This window comes from Zootoca vivipara, chromosome 12 (assembly GCF_963506605.1).
Source record: "Zootoca vivipara chromosome 12, rZooViv1.1, whole genome shotgun sequence".
NCBI classification, from domain to species: domain Eukaryota; kingdom Metazoa; phylum Chordata; class Lepidosauria; order Squamata; family Lacertidae; genus Zootoca; species Zootoca vivipara.
In genome coordinates this window covers 58468117-58485269 of record NC_083287.1, presented here as the reverse complement: position 1 = coordinate 58485269, position 17153 = coordinate 58468117, and the positions used below count along the sequence as shown (strand labels likewise).

The 17153-nt window shown below is 44.3% G+C and overlaps 1 protein-coding gene across 4 annotated transcripts; it reads right to left on the bottom strand.

Annotated features, from left to right (window-relative positions):
- Window positions 1-36: 36 nt before the first annotated feature.
- Window positions 37-15730, bottom strand: LOC118092270 (zinc finger protein 345-like). Of its 4 annotated transcripts, none has more exons than XR_009558349.1 (7): window positions 15543-15730; window positions 9766-10270; window positions 9553-9634; window positions 9203-9285; window positions 8413-8539; window positions 593-7854; window positions 37-76 (listed from the first exon to the last, which is right to left on the bottom strand). XR_009558349.1 is itself a non-coding variant. In XM_060280479.1 (6 exons), exons 2-6 carry the CDS (start codon window positions 10177-10179, stop codon window positions 6179-6181), a joined length of 2382 nt encoding a protein of 793 aa, XP_060136462.1. In that variant the 5' UTR covers window positions 10180-10270; window positions 15543-15730; the 3' UTR covers window positions 493-6178. The 4 variants fall into 4 exon arrangements, 1 of the variants encoding a protein (XP_060136462.1); XR_004693493.2 differs by lacking the exon at window positions 37-76 and having other exon boundaries at window positions 493-860; window positions 3358-7854; XR_009558350.1 differs by lacking the exon at window positions 37-76 and having other exon boundaries at window positions 493-723; window positions 3358-7854.
- Window positions 15731-17153: the final 1423 nt, after the last annotated feature.

Genomic DNA, 17153 nt, shown 5'->3' with positions numbered 1-17153 from the left:
GCTTCCTTGATTTCATTCTCCAACGCAGGATCACTCTGGGCATTTGGGTCAGGGAGACGAAAGCACATTCCAAGTCCTACATTTTGAGAAGACAGCAGAGTGGAATGTGGGTTTTGCTTAAGTGGTGATTAACTTACAGTCTGGTTTTGAAAAACTGAATTAACTCTAAATGATTTTAAACTGAGGAATTAAACTTACAGCTGAATCCATAGTTTATATGCCAATCTTCCTTCCCCTACAAAAAAACCCTGCAGCTTGCATTGAGATACACCTACCTTGTTGGTTCTAAGATGGCTCTCCTGCTAACTTGGTCTGTGCCACATTGATCAAAGGGTCTCTCTCTCTCTCTCCCCTCTAAATTTGGGATCCTGCTGGGGTAGAGCCAAAAAGTAAGTTTCTAAAGGCTTGTTGCCCCTAGGATTGAGCTCTTGAGGGTTTTAAATATATATATATATATATATATATATATATATATAAGATTTTGTCCCTAGCTCACAGTTTGTTTAATATGCCCTCGTTACAGTTTCTTTGGATGCATTAAACAAGCAAACAAACAAATGGGGATACTAGAGCCACTTCCCTCACTCCTTACCTTGATGCTTTCTCAGTGGGATTGAGAAGGGGTTGGTCTGAGAACGTTTGCAAATGCTTGTTGTAAAGCTGCGGTTGCAGGAAGAATGATTGTGCCCTTCATTCATCATCTGAAGATTTACAAGCCGAAGCCTTTTAAGGTATAAAATGGGAGAGAACATAACTCTTTCCCGATACCTTCTCTCCCAGGACCTTTTGTTCTCCAAGGAGGGAGAATTCAGCATGAAACCCCTGTGTTGCAGTTCCTTAAAATGGTTCAATTCTGTCACCTTTGGTTGAAATAGGGATAAAAGATTCTTATGTCCATGTGTTATTTGTTTTTATTATTTAGCTAATTATATTGACATCCCACCTTTCTTCCAAGGAACTCAAGGTGCCGTATGTCACTGTAGAAATCTGAAGCGGGGGGACCTGAAGTGCTAGTTCTAACTGGTTTTAAACTGAAGAATGAAGCTTACAGCTTAATCCATGGCTTATATGCCATTTCCCCTACCAAAAAACTGACGCTTGCATTGAGATACACCTACCTTGTTGATTCAAAGATGGCTCTTCTGCTAGCTTGGTCTGTGCCACATGAAACCATAGTAGATCAATGGGTATTTCTCTTTTTTTTACCCACCTCTCTAAAAATGGGATATCCTCTAAGATTCTGGTTTACTGTGGCTCCTCAAGATATTCCTGCTAGGGCAGAGATGAAAACTTAAGTTTCTAAAATTTTATTGCCCCTAGAAATTGAGCAATGAAGTTTTTTTTAAACTTGATCATTTGGGCATCTACAAGCCAAAGCCTATTAAAGTATAAAGTGGAAGAGAACACAACTCTTTCCTGATACCTTTTCTCCTGGGACCCTTTGTTCTGCAAGAGGATTTCAAAAGGAGATTGCAGCATGAAGCTGCTAGATTGCAGTTCATGAAATGGTTCAAATCTGTCACCTTTGTGTTGGAATGATGATAATAGATTCTTATGTGTTATTTATTTTTATTTATTAGCTAATTATATTGACATTCCCCTCCTTTCTTCCAAGGAGCTCAACACAGGGCAGTAGGTCAGGTTAAGAGACAGTGACAGAGTGGGGATTCAAACCTCGGTCTCCCAGGTCCTAGTCCATCCAACACCCTCCACCAGCCTTTCTCAGCCTGGAGTCTCCCCAGTTTGCAGTGTGGGAGAAGGACTCCCATCATCCCCGATGATGGGACTTGTAGTCCAACAACATCTGGGGACCCAAAGTGGACAAAGGCTGCTCTACACATTACACCACAGTGGCTCTCTTATGCATGGCGACCCACACCAGGCAAGCCCCTTCTCTCTCTGGGGGAATGTGTAAGTGGGACTCCTGCTTCTCTCAGAGATTTCTCACCAAGGTCCTATGGTCCGCTGGGGATTCCTTTCTTGGTTTAAGCATCTCTTGCACTGATGCTACCATGTTTTTCCATAAAGACAAGGACATGGGATCATAGGGGGCTCCTTTATCCCACCTCAGACCTTTGCTTCAGCTAGCTCTGATTTGTCTCCACGGACTGCAGCCGTTCTCCAAGGTTTCAAAGATGGGACATTCCTAGCCCTACCTGGAGATGTTGGGGGTTGAATGGAGGACCTTCTGTATACAAAGCAAGTGTACTAGGATGGAGCTACAACTCTAGGACGGTCACTGTGGTTCAACAAAAGTTCCAGGCACTTTGCACAAAGTCTCCCACAGGGCTGTCCTCTGGTCCACCATGGCTTCTTTGCTGTTTGGTGAACTTTGCTGAAGTTGATGGTTCCTCGGGCCTAACAGCACCCGATTGACAGCAACACCAGAGAGTTCTTGGAAGCATTTTTTCTCTGGCTCTTTCCTGGCCCCTGGAGCCAAGGTCCACACCCTGCACTCGGCTCTCGTTTGTGGCTCCTAGAAGCTGTTGGTATGCAAATGTAGCCACATCTTGGGTAATGGCTTTGGTCTGCTAAACCAGGTGAGGGAAGCTGATGGGTCTTAAACCCTTGGTGACTTAGGGACTTGCCTATCTTCTGCATGTGAAGACAGGCTCGGCCGGATTGAGCAGTCAAGACCAACAGCGGGTCCAACAGTTAAGAAGGTGGTTTCTGCACATGCAGCACAAGGAAATAAGCAGGTGGGGCTTTTCAACCTGGGAAAGTAGTCCATCTAGAAGGAAAACTCTGATCCTAAACCTCTGCTGCCTTGCAGCTGTACTCATTGGTGAGAAAGGCTTGCCAAGTAAATCCTGGGGAACAATCTGTAGCCTTGTGGGATACCTTTGGGAGAAGAAAAGGCTAAGGAGTAAACCCTGTACAAATCTGGCGTGGATTCCCTACGGTGTCTTGTATGTCTCCTTCCAGCAGCCAAGCAGGTGCCAAACATATTGCTCTGCATTCTTTTGGACCACATCAGCGAGGCCAAGAGGGGGGGGTCTTGTCATCTGGGCAGCCTAGGACATTCATACACACTGCCCAGGCTTATGCCCTTGAGATACCACCATTCATCAAAAGACCAAAGGGCAGTTTGCAACATAGAACACATCATTAAAGAGACAAATGATGCCTTGCCCAGGATTTCTTTAAACAGGTGGCAGCACCAAATATGGGGAATCACCATAGCTCAGTAGTAGAGCATCTGCTTGGCAGGCAGAATGTTCAACCTCAGGGATCCCTAGAGATAACACAACAGCTTTCCAGGTTAGTTAGCTGTAAGGCAGCTGGCAGGAGCCACTTTAGCACTGTAATACATACCTTTTATATTTAAAAGGATTAATTTTTAACTCATCTACTTACACTTTGCACTTTTATAGACGGCTGAGCTTGCAGAAGCATGACTAAGTGCTGAAATTCTCCATGATGCTCACTAGATTCTAAATGTTTGGGGGAAAGGGTGTGCCTTTTTCCTTCATTTTCATTATCAGTTATTTCTACCTAAGAAATTGGGAGAAAGCAGGGTTCGTCAGGATTCAGATTAATGAGCCAACTATGGTGTAATTTTTCTGCAAAAATATGATATATTATTATCTGTAAGTGAAGCCACATTTGAAACACTACAGCAGCAGTCCAAGGGATTTTTCTAGGAAGCATTTTATTTAGTCTCATCTGCAATTATGTGTACTGAACACACACAAACACACAGATAATATGAAATTACCGAGAGTTATTGTCTCCAAACAACATTAAACCCGTGCAAGCAGATTAATAGAATAGTACAAATGATTCCCCCTCCCATGAATTCACTAGGCAAACAAATTTTATGATACTTTACCATACATGAAATGGAACATTTCTATTGTAACATTAAATCTTAAGATACTCTGCTTTGACACCGAAGTATCTCTAGTCTAGCCATCTATATAAAAACCCCCAAAAGTCACAATGCACCAAATGAATTTTTTTTAAAAAACAACCACCACCCAACAATTTAAAATAAATTCAGGTGTGGGTTGTGTGTGCCGGGGGAAATGTGCTTTAAATGAAAGGTGTGTACAAAGTCTCAGTGGCGCTTGAGGTCCGCCAGCTTCAGATTTTTCAACCTAAGGAACAGGACAGCCAATAGCTAAGCAGGTTAAAGGGTGTCATATGATTTCTGTGACCAGTTGTTTAATTCCAGGTTAGAAGGTGGGTGCCCTAGTCCAGGAGCACATGGACTGTGTCAGATTCCTCTTTGGAAGTTGCAGAACCCAACACCATGGACACTGTCTTTGGGGCCAAGCTCCATCTTTTCACGAACTTCTGAAATATTTTATTTCCATTTCATTGTTTTGAGGACTGTATTCTCGTCTGGTTTTCATATGTGACTATGGACATTGCAAAAAGTTACCCTTGCAGCCAACTGTCCACTTTGCAGCCAACTGTCCACTTTGCAGCAAAAGCCATCATTTCTATTTATTCATTTATTTTAAAAATGATGGGATTACAGGTCATATTAAGAGGATTGGGAAGTAAGAGAGCATTTCTCAGCTACGAAGCTCAGGGCCAGCCAGTCACTGTCTCTCAGCCTAAACTACCTTACAGGATTGTTCATTTAAGTATTTATAGACAGCTGTATCATAAAAATATACCACAGCAGTTTAGAGCAATATAAGAACATAAAACCAATTAATATCATAAAAATTAGAATTAAAAGCAAGTTAATTAAAACAAGTTAACAGCAAAAATAAAATTTAAAAACAAGCAAGAATAGACCCTTGGGGGTGTACTCTTAATGGAATAGAAACAAAAATATCAGGCAGCTAAAAGTTGGCACAGCAGGAAACTACTGAATCTCTAGTGGCAGGATGTTCCACAGGACTGGGGCCATGACAAGAAACGCTAAAATAAAGGCTTGAAATCAACACTGGTAAAAGGTGCACAGCTGTGAGCTGAGTCTTTCACCAAACACCTGCGTTTTCTCCTTTGCCACTCTTACCTGAACACTTCAGTCCTAATGTAGTGAAGGAGGTGTGTGGTGGAATGCAACTGACTTTTTAAAAAATAAACAAAGGTTTCAATGAAAATTTGTGTACATAAACAAATGCTTTCAAATGTCCCCATTTCCATTTTTGTCACTTTATTACAACTGTAACAACAGGTATTATAATGCTGTCCATCTATTCCTAATTTAACTAAGGCTGATTCACAACAACCCCTCTCACACTCCACACTCTCACACTCCACTCCACCCTCGAACCGTCTCTTCCGGTACTGAAGAGTCCAGAGACCATCTTGGCCATCTCCAGAAGACCTGCTCTCAGTCTTGCAGGCCTTTTCCCACCTGGCCTGGGAGGGCCCAGACTGATGGACTGACTCCAGCTGCAAAGGCTGAGCCTGCTGAATAGGCTCTGGGGCTTAGGGATTTCGGGGTGGCGAGGCTGTTGCTGTTACATTTATTTTTGTATCTTTATTTTAGATCTTGTTGCAATTCTTGTGGAAATTGTTCGGCTTGATTGTATATTTTTAATGTTTCATTCATTGTTTATGACTCCTTTTCGGACACTGTATTTATTGAAACCTCATTTGAAGCTCAGCCAATCACCTCTTACCCCAGCATTCCAAACTCACCCTGCCCCACCTCCCTAGCTAACAGTACCTTAAATCTACTATTTACTATACTTATCATTATGAATTACTTTGATACAGGTGCATACAACTTTACATGCAATTGGAGCCCGAGAGAGATACGATAGCCGTCTTCTAAGATCAAAAGGGCTGAGACATGGAAGATGGAGAAAACTTGTTTTCTCTTGCTCCGGGAGCAGGACTTGAAGCCATGGATTAAAGTAACAATAAAGGAGATTCCAAGTAAGCATCAGACAAGAAATTAGACAATACCATAATAGCTATTCAACACTGGAAGGGAATTCCCACCAATGGATTGGGTGGCCATCTGTCTGAGATACTTCAGCTGAGATTCCAACCTTGAGGGGATTGGGGTAAATGAACCTCAGGGTCGATTCATTGCTACAATTTTATGATTCTCTCCTCTGGAAGATCTTTCATGGGAAATGTGGGAAGTGAGATGGATTCTCTGATTGAAGCTCTTAGCATATTAGAAGCATTGATATGGTTTCTCCCCTGTATGAATTGTTTTATGGGTCATGAGATTGATGTTCTGACTGAAGCACTTTCCACATTACGAGAAATGATATTGTTCCTCTCTTCTGTGAGTTCTGTGATGGGAAGTGAGATGGCTGCTCTGGCTGAAGCTCTTCCCACATTCCAAGCATTGATAAGGTTTCTCCCCACGGTGAATACTTTGATGTCGGCGGAAGTTTGTGCTTGTATTAAACCTCTTTCCACATTCCAAGCACTGATAGGGTTTCTCCCCAGTGTGGATTCTCTGATGGGAAGTAAGATTGGCCCTCTTACAGAAGCTCTTTCCACATTCCATGCACTGATAGGGTTTCTCCCTTGTATGAGTTATTTGATGGGCGGTGAGATGGGCACTCTCACTGAAACTCTTTCCACATTCCAAACACTGATATGGTTTCTCACCTTTATGAATTATTTGATGGGAAATGAGACTTTCTTTCCAGGTAAAGCTCTTTCCACATTCCATGCAGTGATATGGTTTCTCCCCTGTATGAATTCTTTGATGTGCCGTGAGATTGGTGCTCCGACTGAAGGTCTTTCCACATTCCAAGCACTGATATGGCTTCTCCCCCGTATGAATTACTTGATGGGAAGTGAGATAGGTGCTCTTATTGAAGCTCTTTCCACATTCCAAACACTGATAGGGTTTCTCCCCTGTATGGATCATTTCATGGGAAGTGAGACTTTCTTTCCAGGTGAAGCACTTTCCACATTCCAGGCACTGGTAGGGTTTCTCCCCTGTATGAATTCTTTGATGGGATGTGAGATAGGCACTCTTACTGAAACTCTTTCCACACTCCACGCACTGATAGGGTTTTTCTCCACTGTGAATTCTTTGATGGGACGTGAGATTGCCCCTCTCTCTGAAGTTTTTTCCACATTCCAAGCACTGGTAGGGTTTCTCCCCTGTATGAATTCTTTCATGGGTTGTGAGATTGGCGCTCTGACTGAACCTCTTTCCGCAGTCCAAGCACTGATATGGTTTCTCCCCTGTATGAATTCTTTGATGGGATGTGAGATTGGCGCTTTTATTGAAGCTCTTTCCACATTCCAAGCACTGATATGCTTTTTCCCCGTTGTGAATTCTTCGATGGGCCGTGAGCTTGCCCATCTCACTGAAGCTTTTTCCACATTCCAAGCACAGATACGGCTTTTCCCCTGTATGAATACTTTGATGGGAAGTGAGACTTTTCTTCCAGGTGAAGCTTTTTCCACATTCCAAGCACTGATAGGGCTTCTCCCCAGTGTGGATTCTTTGATGGCAAGTGAGATGAGTGCTCTGACTGAAGCTCTTTCCACATTCCAAACACTGATATGGTCTCTCCCCTGTATGGATTCTTTGATGGGAAATGAGATTGGCTTTCTCACTGAAGCTTTTTCCACATTCCAAACACTGATAGGGCTTCTCTGCTGTATGAATTCTTTGATGGGCCATGAGCTTGCCCCTCTCGCTGAAGGTCTTTCCACATTCCAAGCAATAATATAATTTCTCCCCTGTATGAATTCTTTGATGAGACATGAGACTTTTCTTCCAAGTGAAGTTCTTTCCACATTCCAAACACTGATAGAGCTTCTTCCAAATGGGATTTATTTGATGGGAAGTGGAATGGGAACTCTGACTGTAGCTCTCTCCACACTCTGAGTATTGATACGGCTTTTCCACTGTGTGGATGATGTCTTGGTCTCCCTTGTTCTTAATTTCCAAATCATCATTACCTGTAACAAAGAGAGAAATGGATTAGAGCCTCAAGAAGAAATGGAGCCCCAATGATTGAAGAATGCTCATAAACACATGTGATAGATGAAGTACTGAAGGGAGTTAGGGTGAGGTCTTACTACACGGTTCACTGCCTTAGTTAACTGGCACCAACAGGGATATTTATGGGAACCTGAGATTCAAAAAGCATGGCTCTTTTCTAGGATGGATTTTGTTTGTCCACATCATGGAATCTTTGATCAACCAAAAGCCGACACAAGCAGAAATGAAAAAAACTGCCAGGGAGCTACTTCAACTTCCCTAACAATTCTGAAGCCTAAAAAAAGGGCCAGGCATTTAAGACCAACCTGATTGTGGTTTAAAAAGGCATAACTGGGGAAATAAGATTTGCAGACTAAACAGTAGAGAGCTGTAAATTCAAGGTGAGCTGTAGAGGTGTCAGAATCCCAGATGCTGTAGGTTGCACTATTGAACCCCATCAAAATATAGGAGGTTCATCACACAGAGATATGTATTGATTTTCAAAACAGATATTGTGATCCAACAAGGAGCCTTACCAAGCGAGTCCATGATGCCACGATTCTCCTCCATGACTTCCTTATGCAGAGCTCTCTGGTCAGGTTGCAGCAATGCCCATTCCTCATCTGTGAAATGAATGGCTACATCTTCAAAGCACATTGGACCCTAAGAGAAAAATGAAGTTTCTCTTCTAAGACAGCATAACAACTATCCACTACACATTTCTTTCTTATTTTCTGCCTATTCATTGCTGTGTTGTTTTGACGGATTATTATTTTTTTGCTGCACGTTGTATTTATGGATGCTTTTTAAATGTCTTAATTAATGTAATTCTATTACTTTGTATTTTAATGATGGCTATTAATCTTTCTTTAAATGGATGGAATGCCACACTGTGTTCTACAAAACATTTTGTCTGTGCAAGCATTTCCCTCTCTACTCTCCCCATGTGCAGTTCTGTAGTGGGAACCCTCCAAACACACTAAACCTTCAAGGGGCACATGGGGGCACAGAGAGCAGGAGGAGAGGGGGGGGAGGTGACTCCTGGCAACTGTTTTGTATGGTTTAACTACTATTTTCACATTCAACGATCAATATATAAATAAAATTGCAACCAGTGGTAAATGATACTACAAGCACTCAGAAGGCTAATTAAGGTGAGGCAGCTGTTTATTATTCTCAGCACATAAACCTCCTTGAATGGCATGTTCAGCCTTTGTTAACGGCAGGTTTGACAGAAGCCAAGAGAGGAGAGGCTCATCCTGGCCCAGAGGCACCCTGGCTGCCTTGCCCCTGAGCCCCTTTCCCCACAATGCTCCTTCTTCCTACCTGATCTGGTTCCACAGCTGCTGCTACTCCTCCGCCACCAAGAAAAGATGGATAACCAGGTCTTGCCAGCATCCTTCTGTCACCTGCGAGAGATAAAGGTAAGTAGGAAGCCATGAGTGTGTGTGCTCCCAGAGGTGAAGCAGTGCATCTCTAACTACCGGTACAGACGGGCCTTCGAAAAAGTGTCACCAGTGGAGTGCATTTTGATGTTGGTACCCATTTCGTATTTCAGATGTGCAAAAATACGTATCCCCTCCTTTAGGCTCTTGACACCAGGTATCCTCAAAAACATGAAAAGAACCCACAGATTGTAAAGAATGTGAACAAATGGAGAAAAAGCTCCATCTTACCTAGGGGTGTCTCTCTGGTGCCCAATGCAGTCCTCTCTGCCTCAGAGGAATCAGGACCCATTTCTGCAAAGATCACCATTCCCTGATATAGCAACAAGGATTCAAAACAGAGATTGAGGGGGAAGATTAGAAAAGGAGTGGCAGAGACAAAAAGAATTATGGAACTCCCAAATCATTCAGACCCCCTTGAGGGTATCCTGAGAAAAGTCTCACCTGCTGCTTTGACTGGCTTCTCTCCTCTGCCTGACTCAGGAGGAATCCTTCGGCCAGGGCCACTGCCTGGGAACTGGTCTCTGCTCCACATTCCCTCACCCAGTTCTCCATCTCCGGTGGAAGGACAGCCAGGAACTGCTCCAGGATCACCAGGTCCAGCATCTGAGCTTTCGTGTGCCTTTCTGGCTTCAGCCACTGACGGAAAAGGCGGTAGAGTCGGCTGCAAACCTCTCGGGGTCCTTCGGCCTCCTGGTAGCAGAATTGCCTGAACCGCGGGCTCTGCACATCTGAGTGGAGGGTGTCCTTCTCACTCAGGATCTTTTGAATGGAGATTTCCCATAATCCCCCACTGCTCTCAGTTTTGATGGCATGGCCTCTTCCTGCTTCAGGGCCAGCTGAGTCTAGCTCATCCATCTGGGCTCTCAGGAAGCCTCCAAGAGATCAGAAGGAACCTTTTGGTCTTCTGCCCAGTTCTGCTTGTCCTAATGAGAGGTGCTAGCAAATCCTACAAAGAAAATACATTGTTTTGTTATAAGACTAATACACGGTCAGGAGAAGAAAAAGGTTCCCTGAGCAAGTGTGGATGAGTCTGACTAGAAACAAAGGCTGGATTCCACCACAGCCCAGAGTCTGAGCTTTCTTTAACAAAAGAAAGAAGGAAGGAAGGAAGGAAGGAAGGAGAAGTAATCCTCTAGCCCCACTTTGATAGATTCTAAAGATAGAGGCGGATTCTCCCTGCCAGATTTAAGATTATATTATGAAGCATCCTGTTTATGCTGGCTAAGGGAATGGATATTATTTTACAAACTCTGGCATTTTAGATCTCGAGGGTCATGACAATAGATACGGTTGGCATGCATTTTTGTGGTACACGAAGGTTAAAGTATATACAGCTTTCCTAAATCATGTAGTAAGAAAATTGGTTTAGGAAGTATAGGAAAAATATAAAAATCTATTAGAACAAAAAACACCATGGTGGCATTCCCCACAGGGAGCGATATCTTTGAAAAAAATTCAATATGAGAAATGCCTGGGCAACTTACAAAGAACTGTTAATGGAAATAGAACATCAACTACGATTTAAGAGTATAAGAGAATAATTAACTGATCGGTTACAATACCATGAGCTAAAAGATATATTTAGGATGGATAAAAAGAAAATTTTTCTTAATAAAACCTCTAAATTTGAAAAAGAGCTGTTAGAAAAGAAGACTAAATTGCTTTCAAAAATGTATAAATTAATATTAAAATATTAATATTAGAATAGCATATGAAAGATGAGCAGGTTAAATCAGTTATAATACACTAGGCTTTGGATATAATATACAACTTACAGCATGGGAGAAGCTATGGAGCTGGGATTTGAAGCATGTTATATATTGAAAGAAATTTTTATTAAAATGGTGTATCTTTGGTATTTAACTCCTAGTAAACTAGCTAAAAGGGGGACGCAGGTGGTGCTGTGGGTTAAACCACAGAGCCTAGGGCTTGCCGATCAGAAGGTCGGCGGTTCGAATCCCTGCAACAGGGTGAGCTCCCATTGCTCGGTCCCAGCTCCTGCCAACTTAGCAGTTCGAAAGCATGTCAAAGTGCAAGTAGATAAATAGGTACCGCTACAGCGGGAAGGTAAATGGTGTTTCCGTGCGCTGACCTGGAAGCTGTACACCGGCTCCCTCGGCCAATAACACGAGATGAGCGCCACAACCCCAGAGTCGGTCACAACTGGACCTAATGGTCAGGGGTCCCTTTACCTTTAAACTAGCTAAAATGTACAAAACAAGGTCAAATACATACTGGAAATGTAAGGAAAAAGAAGGCACATTTAAGGTAGTAAAAGAATTCTGGGAGATGTTTAAAATAAACTTTTCTAGAAAACTCGAAGCTTTTCTTTTAGGAATTCTAGGTGCTGAAATTCCAACAGATCAGAAAAGACTATTCTGACCACTTCTGCTCAGATGTTATAAGCCCAGAGATGGAAAGAAGACAAGAGTCATCTTCTTCATACCAGAGAAGAATGGAGGATTAAGTTATGGACTATGCCTAATTAGCAAAGATGACCGGAAGAATCAGAAACCAGGAAGACCAAAATTTTAATAAGGAATAGGGGAAATGTATAATTTACATTAAAAACCATTGTAAACAACTAAAATTATTAGTAGGATTGGAATAACACTTCTGGTTTAATGTTGAATTTCGGGTATAATAGAGATTTAAAATATTTGGATTAATAGACAATATGCAGGAGGAAAAGGTTAATATAAGGATCCACAAAGGACAAAGGAGAGGGGGGAAATTCAGGAGATCCTTCGGAATTATCTTTTTATGTTGGTTGTCTGCTAATTGTTTGTAAAAAATTTAAATCTGAAAAACTAACTAACTAACTAACTAATCCTCCAGCCCTCCTGGAAAGAAAAAGACCGTGCAAAATATGCAGGCAACTAAAGGGATTTCTGTGAGATGAAGCAGCCTGGTTGTTCCTGCCTTTCTGCATTTTCAGTCAAAGAGCCAAGTCAGAAGTGTGATTGACATATGAATCGATCGACTACGGAGTATAAAAAGGACACTAAGCTAGAGTGGGGGTCCTAACCCTGGGATCCCCAAAAGTTGCTCTCCCTCCCACCCCCACTTTGGGGGCAATTTCTTTCCTGCTTCTGTCTCGTTTTCTAGCACTTGGAATCTGCAACACTCTAAAGACATGCTAATGAGGTGGGCTACCCCCAAATGGGCAGGGTATAAATAATAAAATTGTTGTTGTTTTCCTGAGGGCCAAGTGGGCGGGGTCAAAGGACACCACTTAAAAACAAGTTAATTAGGAGTAATCTTCTTTCTGTGATTGCAAGTGGTTTGAAACCGCGCTTAATATTATGTATACCAGGCATAGGCAAACGCGGCCCTCCAGGTGTTTTGGCCTATAATTCCCATCATCCCTAGCTAACAGGACCAGTGGCCAGGAATGATGGGAGTTGTAGAAGAGGGGTGGAGGGAAGTTAATTTGGATTATAGATTTAAAGGAGAATAATATTGTTAAGCTGTATTGTGTTTAAGATATTTGGAAAAATTAATAAAAATTATTGCAGGGGGGGAGAGAGTTTGCCTATGCCTGGTGTATACCATCCTGGGAACTTAGGGCCAAGCACAGGTAATCAATATTAACAATATTAATAATAATAAAACATAGTGGGTGTTCTCCAGCATCCCACACGGCCCATTTCCAGCTCCAGATCCTTTGCCAGCCCCCGTCCCTTGGGGGCTGAGGGGGCGGGGCCATGGGGCTCCCCACTTGGGGTCACATGGGGCATCGCAAGGCCCTGATTGGCTCCCAGCCCTTTTGGAGGGAAAATCGAAGGAGCCCTTTCTGAGGGAGAGAGTTGAACAGGGCCTGATCTGAGAGGGGAGGTGGGGATATTACTACTCTACTACTACTACTACTACTGGCTCTGATCTGAGAGGAGAATCTCTCTAGCCAGAAGAAGGAGCCTCGCAGCAGCTTAGATAGGAAGACGACCCAGTGGAGGGTCTGGGGAGAATATGGAGGCAGGATTTAATCTGGAGGGCTGAGTCTGAGGAGGCAGGAGAGGGAGAAGCTGTGGGAAGAAGGACTAAACCAGGGTCTCCTCCTTCCAGTCAGGAGGGGAGAGATCTGCTAGGAAAAGGGGACCCCTAAACAAATAACAAGGGCTGAGGGGACCCCCTGGGTCTGTGGGAAATCCCTTAGGGGTGGGATGGCTAAGAAAGAGGAAGATGGATGAAAAATGCCCCTCGCTCAGGAACCAAAACATTAGGCTGAGAAGGAAGGTGTGCTGTATTAAAAGTATTTAATTGTAACCCTAGTCATAACTAAATAAATGGACAGAAACCGAGTTAATCCTTTTACCTCCTATGGTAGAAACCTGAACATCTAACTGAAGTGTAAAAACTCATTTTTAGCAACTGAGGTTTAAGAAAAGCTGTGCATATACTACAGTGACATCTTTATATTTAGCTTATGTCATAACTTTTATTTGAAAGGACACATCTCCTGACCCAAAAATTGTTTCACAAACCTCTTCTTTTTGTTCAGCTCTTTCCTAATACTCTAAATCACTAAAATTTTCCCTCACACGATATCCTCACAAGGCAGCCTGTGGTAAACTGCAGAAATCCATGTCACTGGCTTGCCAAGCGGTGGGTCCGCTATATTTAATGGGGGGCAGCTAGCGGGGTGAGTCTACCATGTTATTAATCGGTGGCTAGTGGTGGCTTCTGCTACAACAACTCACAAGCTGGTCCAAAATGGAGCAACCACTTTATCGGCCAGGTTCCCTCTCTTTATTAACGTCATTCCCCCCCCATCTTTTTTTCCTCCAGAGAGCTCAAGGTGGCCTCTACGGATCTGCCCCTCCTCATTGAATCGCCTCAGCAACCCTTGAAAACACATTTCATTCCTGTTTTTGGTGTTCCGTTCATTTTGGGGCCCAAATCGAGGTGCTCATACCAGGGGTTCACTTAGGTCCCCAAGAATTTGAAGAACTGCCTCCTTTTCTACCGCCATGACCCCCTTCCAGGTTTTGGTATCACTAAGCTACAAACACAGCATCATGAAAAGGAGGAGAGAAAAAAAAACCCCAGGAACACCCCCACCCCCCTTCAGGATTGGGCTGCACCTGGTTGATCTAAATTTGAATTTAAACATAAACTTCTATCATCACTTTGAACCCATGTTCATCAATAGACCAATTACTTGATATTGTTTCATTGGTAACATAGGAGGGAAAATGACTATTTTTCCCACTTGACCTAAGCACAACCCCAAGGGCTCCTGGCCAGGCCTTTGGCTAGAAGATGCTCAATGTTATCTGTTAACTCTGCTCTGTCCTGTTTCCCCCTTTTCTGCTTTAGCTTAAAACCTATTCATGAACTGAGAACTCAGACACTCCAATAATAACGAACCATGTGTTGCAGATACTCCTGCCAATTTATTACGCTATTTTTGTGACGCAGAGAAGACTCGGTGTTTGGTTTTTCCTTATCCTTTATTCTTCCTATGATCCCTGTTCATAAAACCCAATAAAAAGTTATTCAAAACAACACCACCACACACTCCCAGGCCCCCCTCTGTGCTGCATCTGCAAAGCAGGATGAGACCCCACAGAATCCTGGGAACTGTAGTTTGTAAAGGGTGCTGAGAGTTCCTAGGAGATACTACCCCCCCCCCCTTAGGAGTGTCTGAGCAATTCAATCTTTTTGCCAGGAAACTCTGGGAATTATAGCCCAGGCAAAGGGAGCTGGTGGGAGAGGGTCTCCCAGTTAAGGATGCTGAGCGTTGCTAAGTGACCATTCCCCTCCCCCCGAAAAAAAGGGTTCTAAGAATTTGTGCTTCCTGCCAGGGAAATCTGGGAATTATAGCTCGGGCACAGGCGGCCCTCCACCTCTCCGCAATCCTTATTGATGGGGTTGCACAGCTCAGGTTTTCCTTTTGTCTTTTGCGTATATTTCATGCCTCTGCTCGTCCCTGTGGCTGATCCTGATCAGTCTTCTCTGCATGCTCTTTCCCCTGACCCAGAGACCCCCCCCCAAAAAAAAGTAGCAAGCAGCAGCCTTGGGATCCTAAGGAAGACTAGAGTGCCAGGCTTCCTGCTGCAAACACGTCCCCTCCCTGCCTTTTCAGAGAGGGGTAGGGCAGGACCCTCTACTCCCAGACTTGGGGGGGGGGTCCCCACATACATTAGCTGAGCAGCCCCCCCCCCAAGCACGCCCACCCTGCAGTCCCGGGACCCCCCCTTCTCCCCCAGACTCACCAGATCCCAGAATGCGCCACGGAGGCAGCGCTTGCTCCGCACAGACAAAAACCACCAGCCTCCCTTTGCAGGAAGCGGGGAAGAGGGGGAGGGGCTGTTGCTCTGGAGGACCTGCCCCTCCTGTATTGCCTGTCCTCTCTAGGAATGTAGATCAGTGCCTTGTAACCCTTGCAAAGCCGAGGTCACCCCTCCCTACCTGCGTTGTTGTCGCTTAGCCCAGGAGGAGCCTCCTGCATTGCGCACAACCAGGGGTTTTCTTGGGGGGCCCTCTGGTCTGGGATCTGAGAAGCTCCCTGCCTTGGCCAGAAAAAAGAAGCGCAGGGGAAATGCTCCCGGCCAAGATAGCCCCCCCAAATGAAGGCTCTCTGGGTGTGCGCAATGCACGGGGCTCCTCCTGGACTCCTGCTTTCAAGAGAGAAAGTGCAGAGAGGGCGACAGGGGGGAGCTTGGTGTCTCGGCTTTGCAAGGGTTAAAAGGAGCCGCGCTGGGTTCCTAGAAAGGAGGGGAGAGGAAATGAAGGCGGGGGAGAGACAGGTTCTCCATAGCAAAATTCCTTGGCTTTTGTCTCTATCTGCAAGCCAAGCGCTGCCTAGGTGGCGCGCGCCTCCTGGGATCCGGCGAGTCTCTTCTCTCTCCCCCCTTAGGGGTGCAACGGGGAGAAGGGGAGTCCCAGAGAGGATGCATTGGGGGGGGGGCTTGTTCAGATCATGCATGGGGGGTGAGCAAGGAGCACAGTGGGGACTCCTTTGGCGTGATTCCGCAGGGCAACTGTTCTGATGCTGAGTCCCTCCAGATGCAAGCGAATTGTCCTTCAGTGTTAGAAGCTCACCCGCTCATTCATCAGGCTCTACGGTTCCCAGAATTCTGTGGAGGAAGCCAGGACTCTAAAGTAGGATGATCGTGCTTTGTAGATACAGTGCAGACAGGGCCTGGGTATCTGTCTTGTCTTTCTCCTTTCTTCTTGGAATGGCTTTTTAGTGGGTTTTATAAACAAGTATTATAGGAGTAATAAAGGATACAAAAAACAGACCAAGTCTTCTCTTGTCATCTGTGCAAGAATAGCACAATAAGTTTGCAATAATCCCTTCAACATATGGTTCATTTTTAGTGGTCAGTGTCTGAGTTCTTGGTTCATGAATTGGGTGTAAGCAAAAGGAGAAAAAGGGAAAACAGGATAGAGCAGAGTTAACAGGTAACTGTCAACATTGGGGAAAAGTCACTTTTCCTCTTATGTTGTCAATGAAATACTATAAAGTGTTGATGAGGGTGGTGTTTAGATTTTACTTTAGATCAGGGGTCAGCAACCTTTTTCAGCCATGGGCCAGCCCACCGTCCCTCAGAACATGTGGTGGGCCGGACTATATTTTTGGGGGGGAAATGAACAAATTCCTATACCCCACAAATAACCCAGAGATGCATTTTAAATAAAAGGACACATTCTACTCATGTAAAAACACTCTGACTCTCGGACTGTCCGTGGGCCGGATTGAGAAGGTGATTGGGCCGCATCCGGCCCATGGGCCTTAGGTTGCCTACCCCTGCTTTAGATCAACCAGATGGAGTCTGATCCTGATGTGGGGGGTGGGGTGGGGTGAGGTGTTTCTGGAGACT

What these genes read in the sequence shown, in the direction of transcription:
- LOC118092270 (XM_060280479.1), bottom strand. Translation starts at nt 10,179, where the DNA reads ATGGATGAGCTAGACTCAGCTGGCCCTGAAGCAGGAAGAGGCCATGCC. An exon ending in GAAGCCAGTCAAAGCAGCAG is followed by an intron (nt 9,635 to 9,765) that starts GTGAGACTTTTC and finishes TTGCTATATCAG; the next exon opens with GGAATGGTGATCTTTGCAGA. An exon ending in CAGCTGTGGAACCAGATCAG is followed by an intron (nt 8,540 to 9,202) that starts GTAGGAAGAAGG and finishes TTTTTCTCTTAG; the next exon opens with GGTCCAATGTGCTTTGAAGA.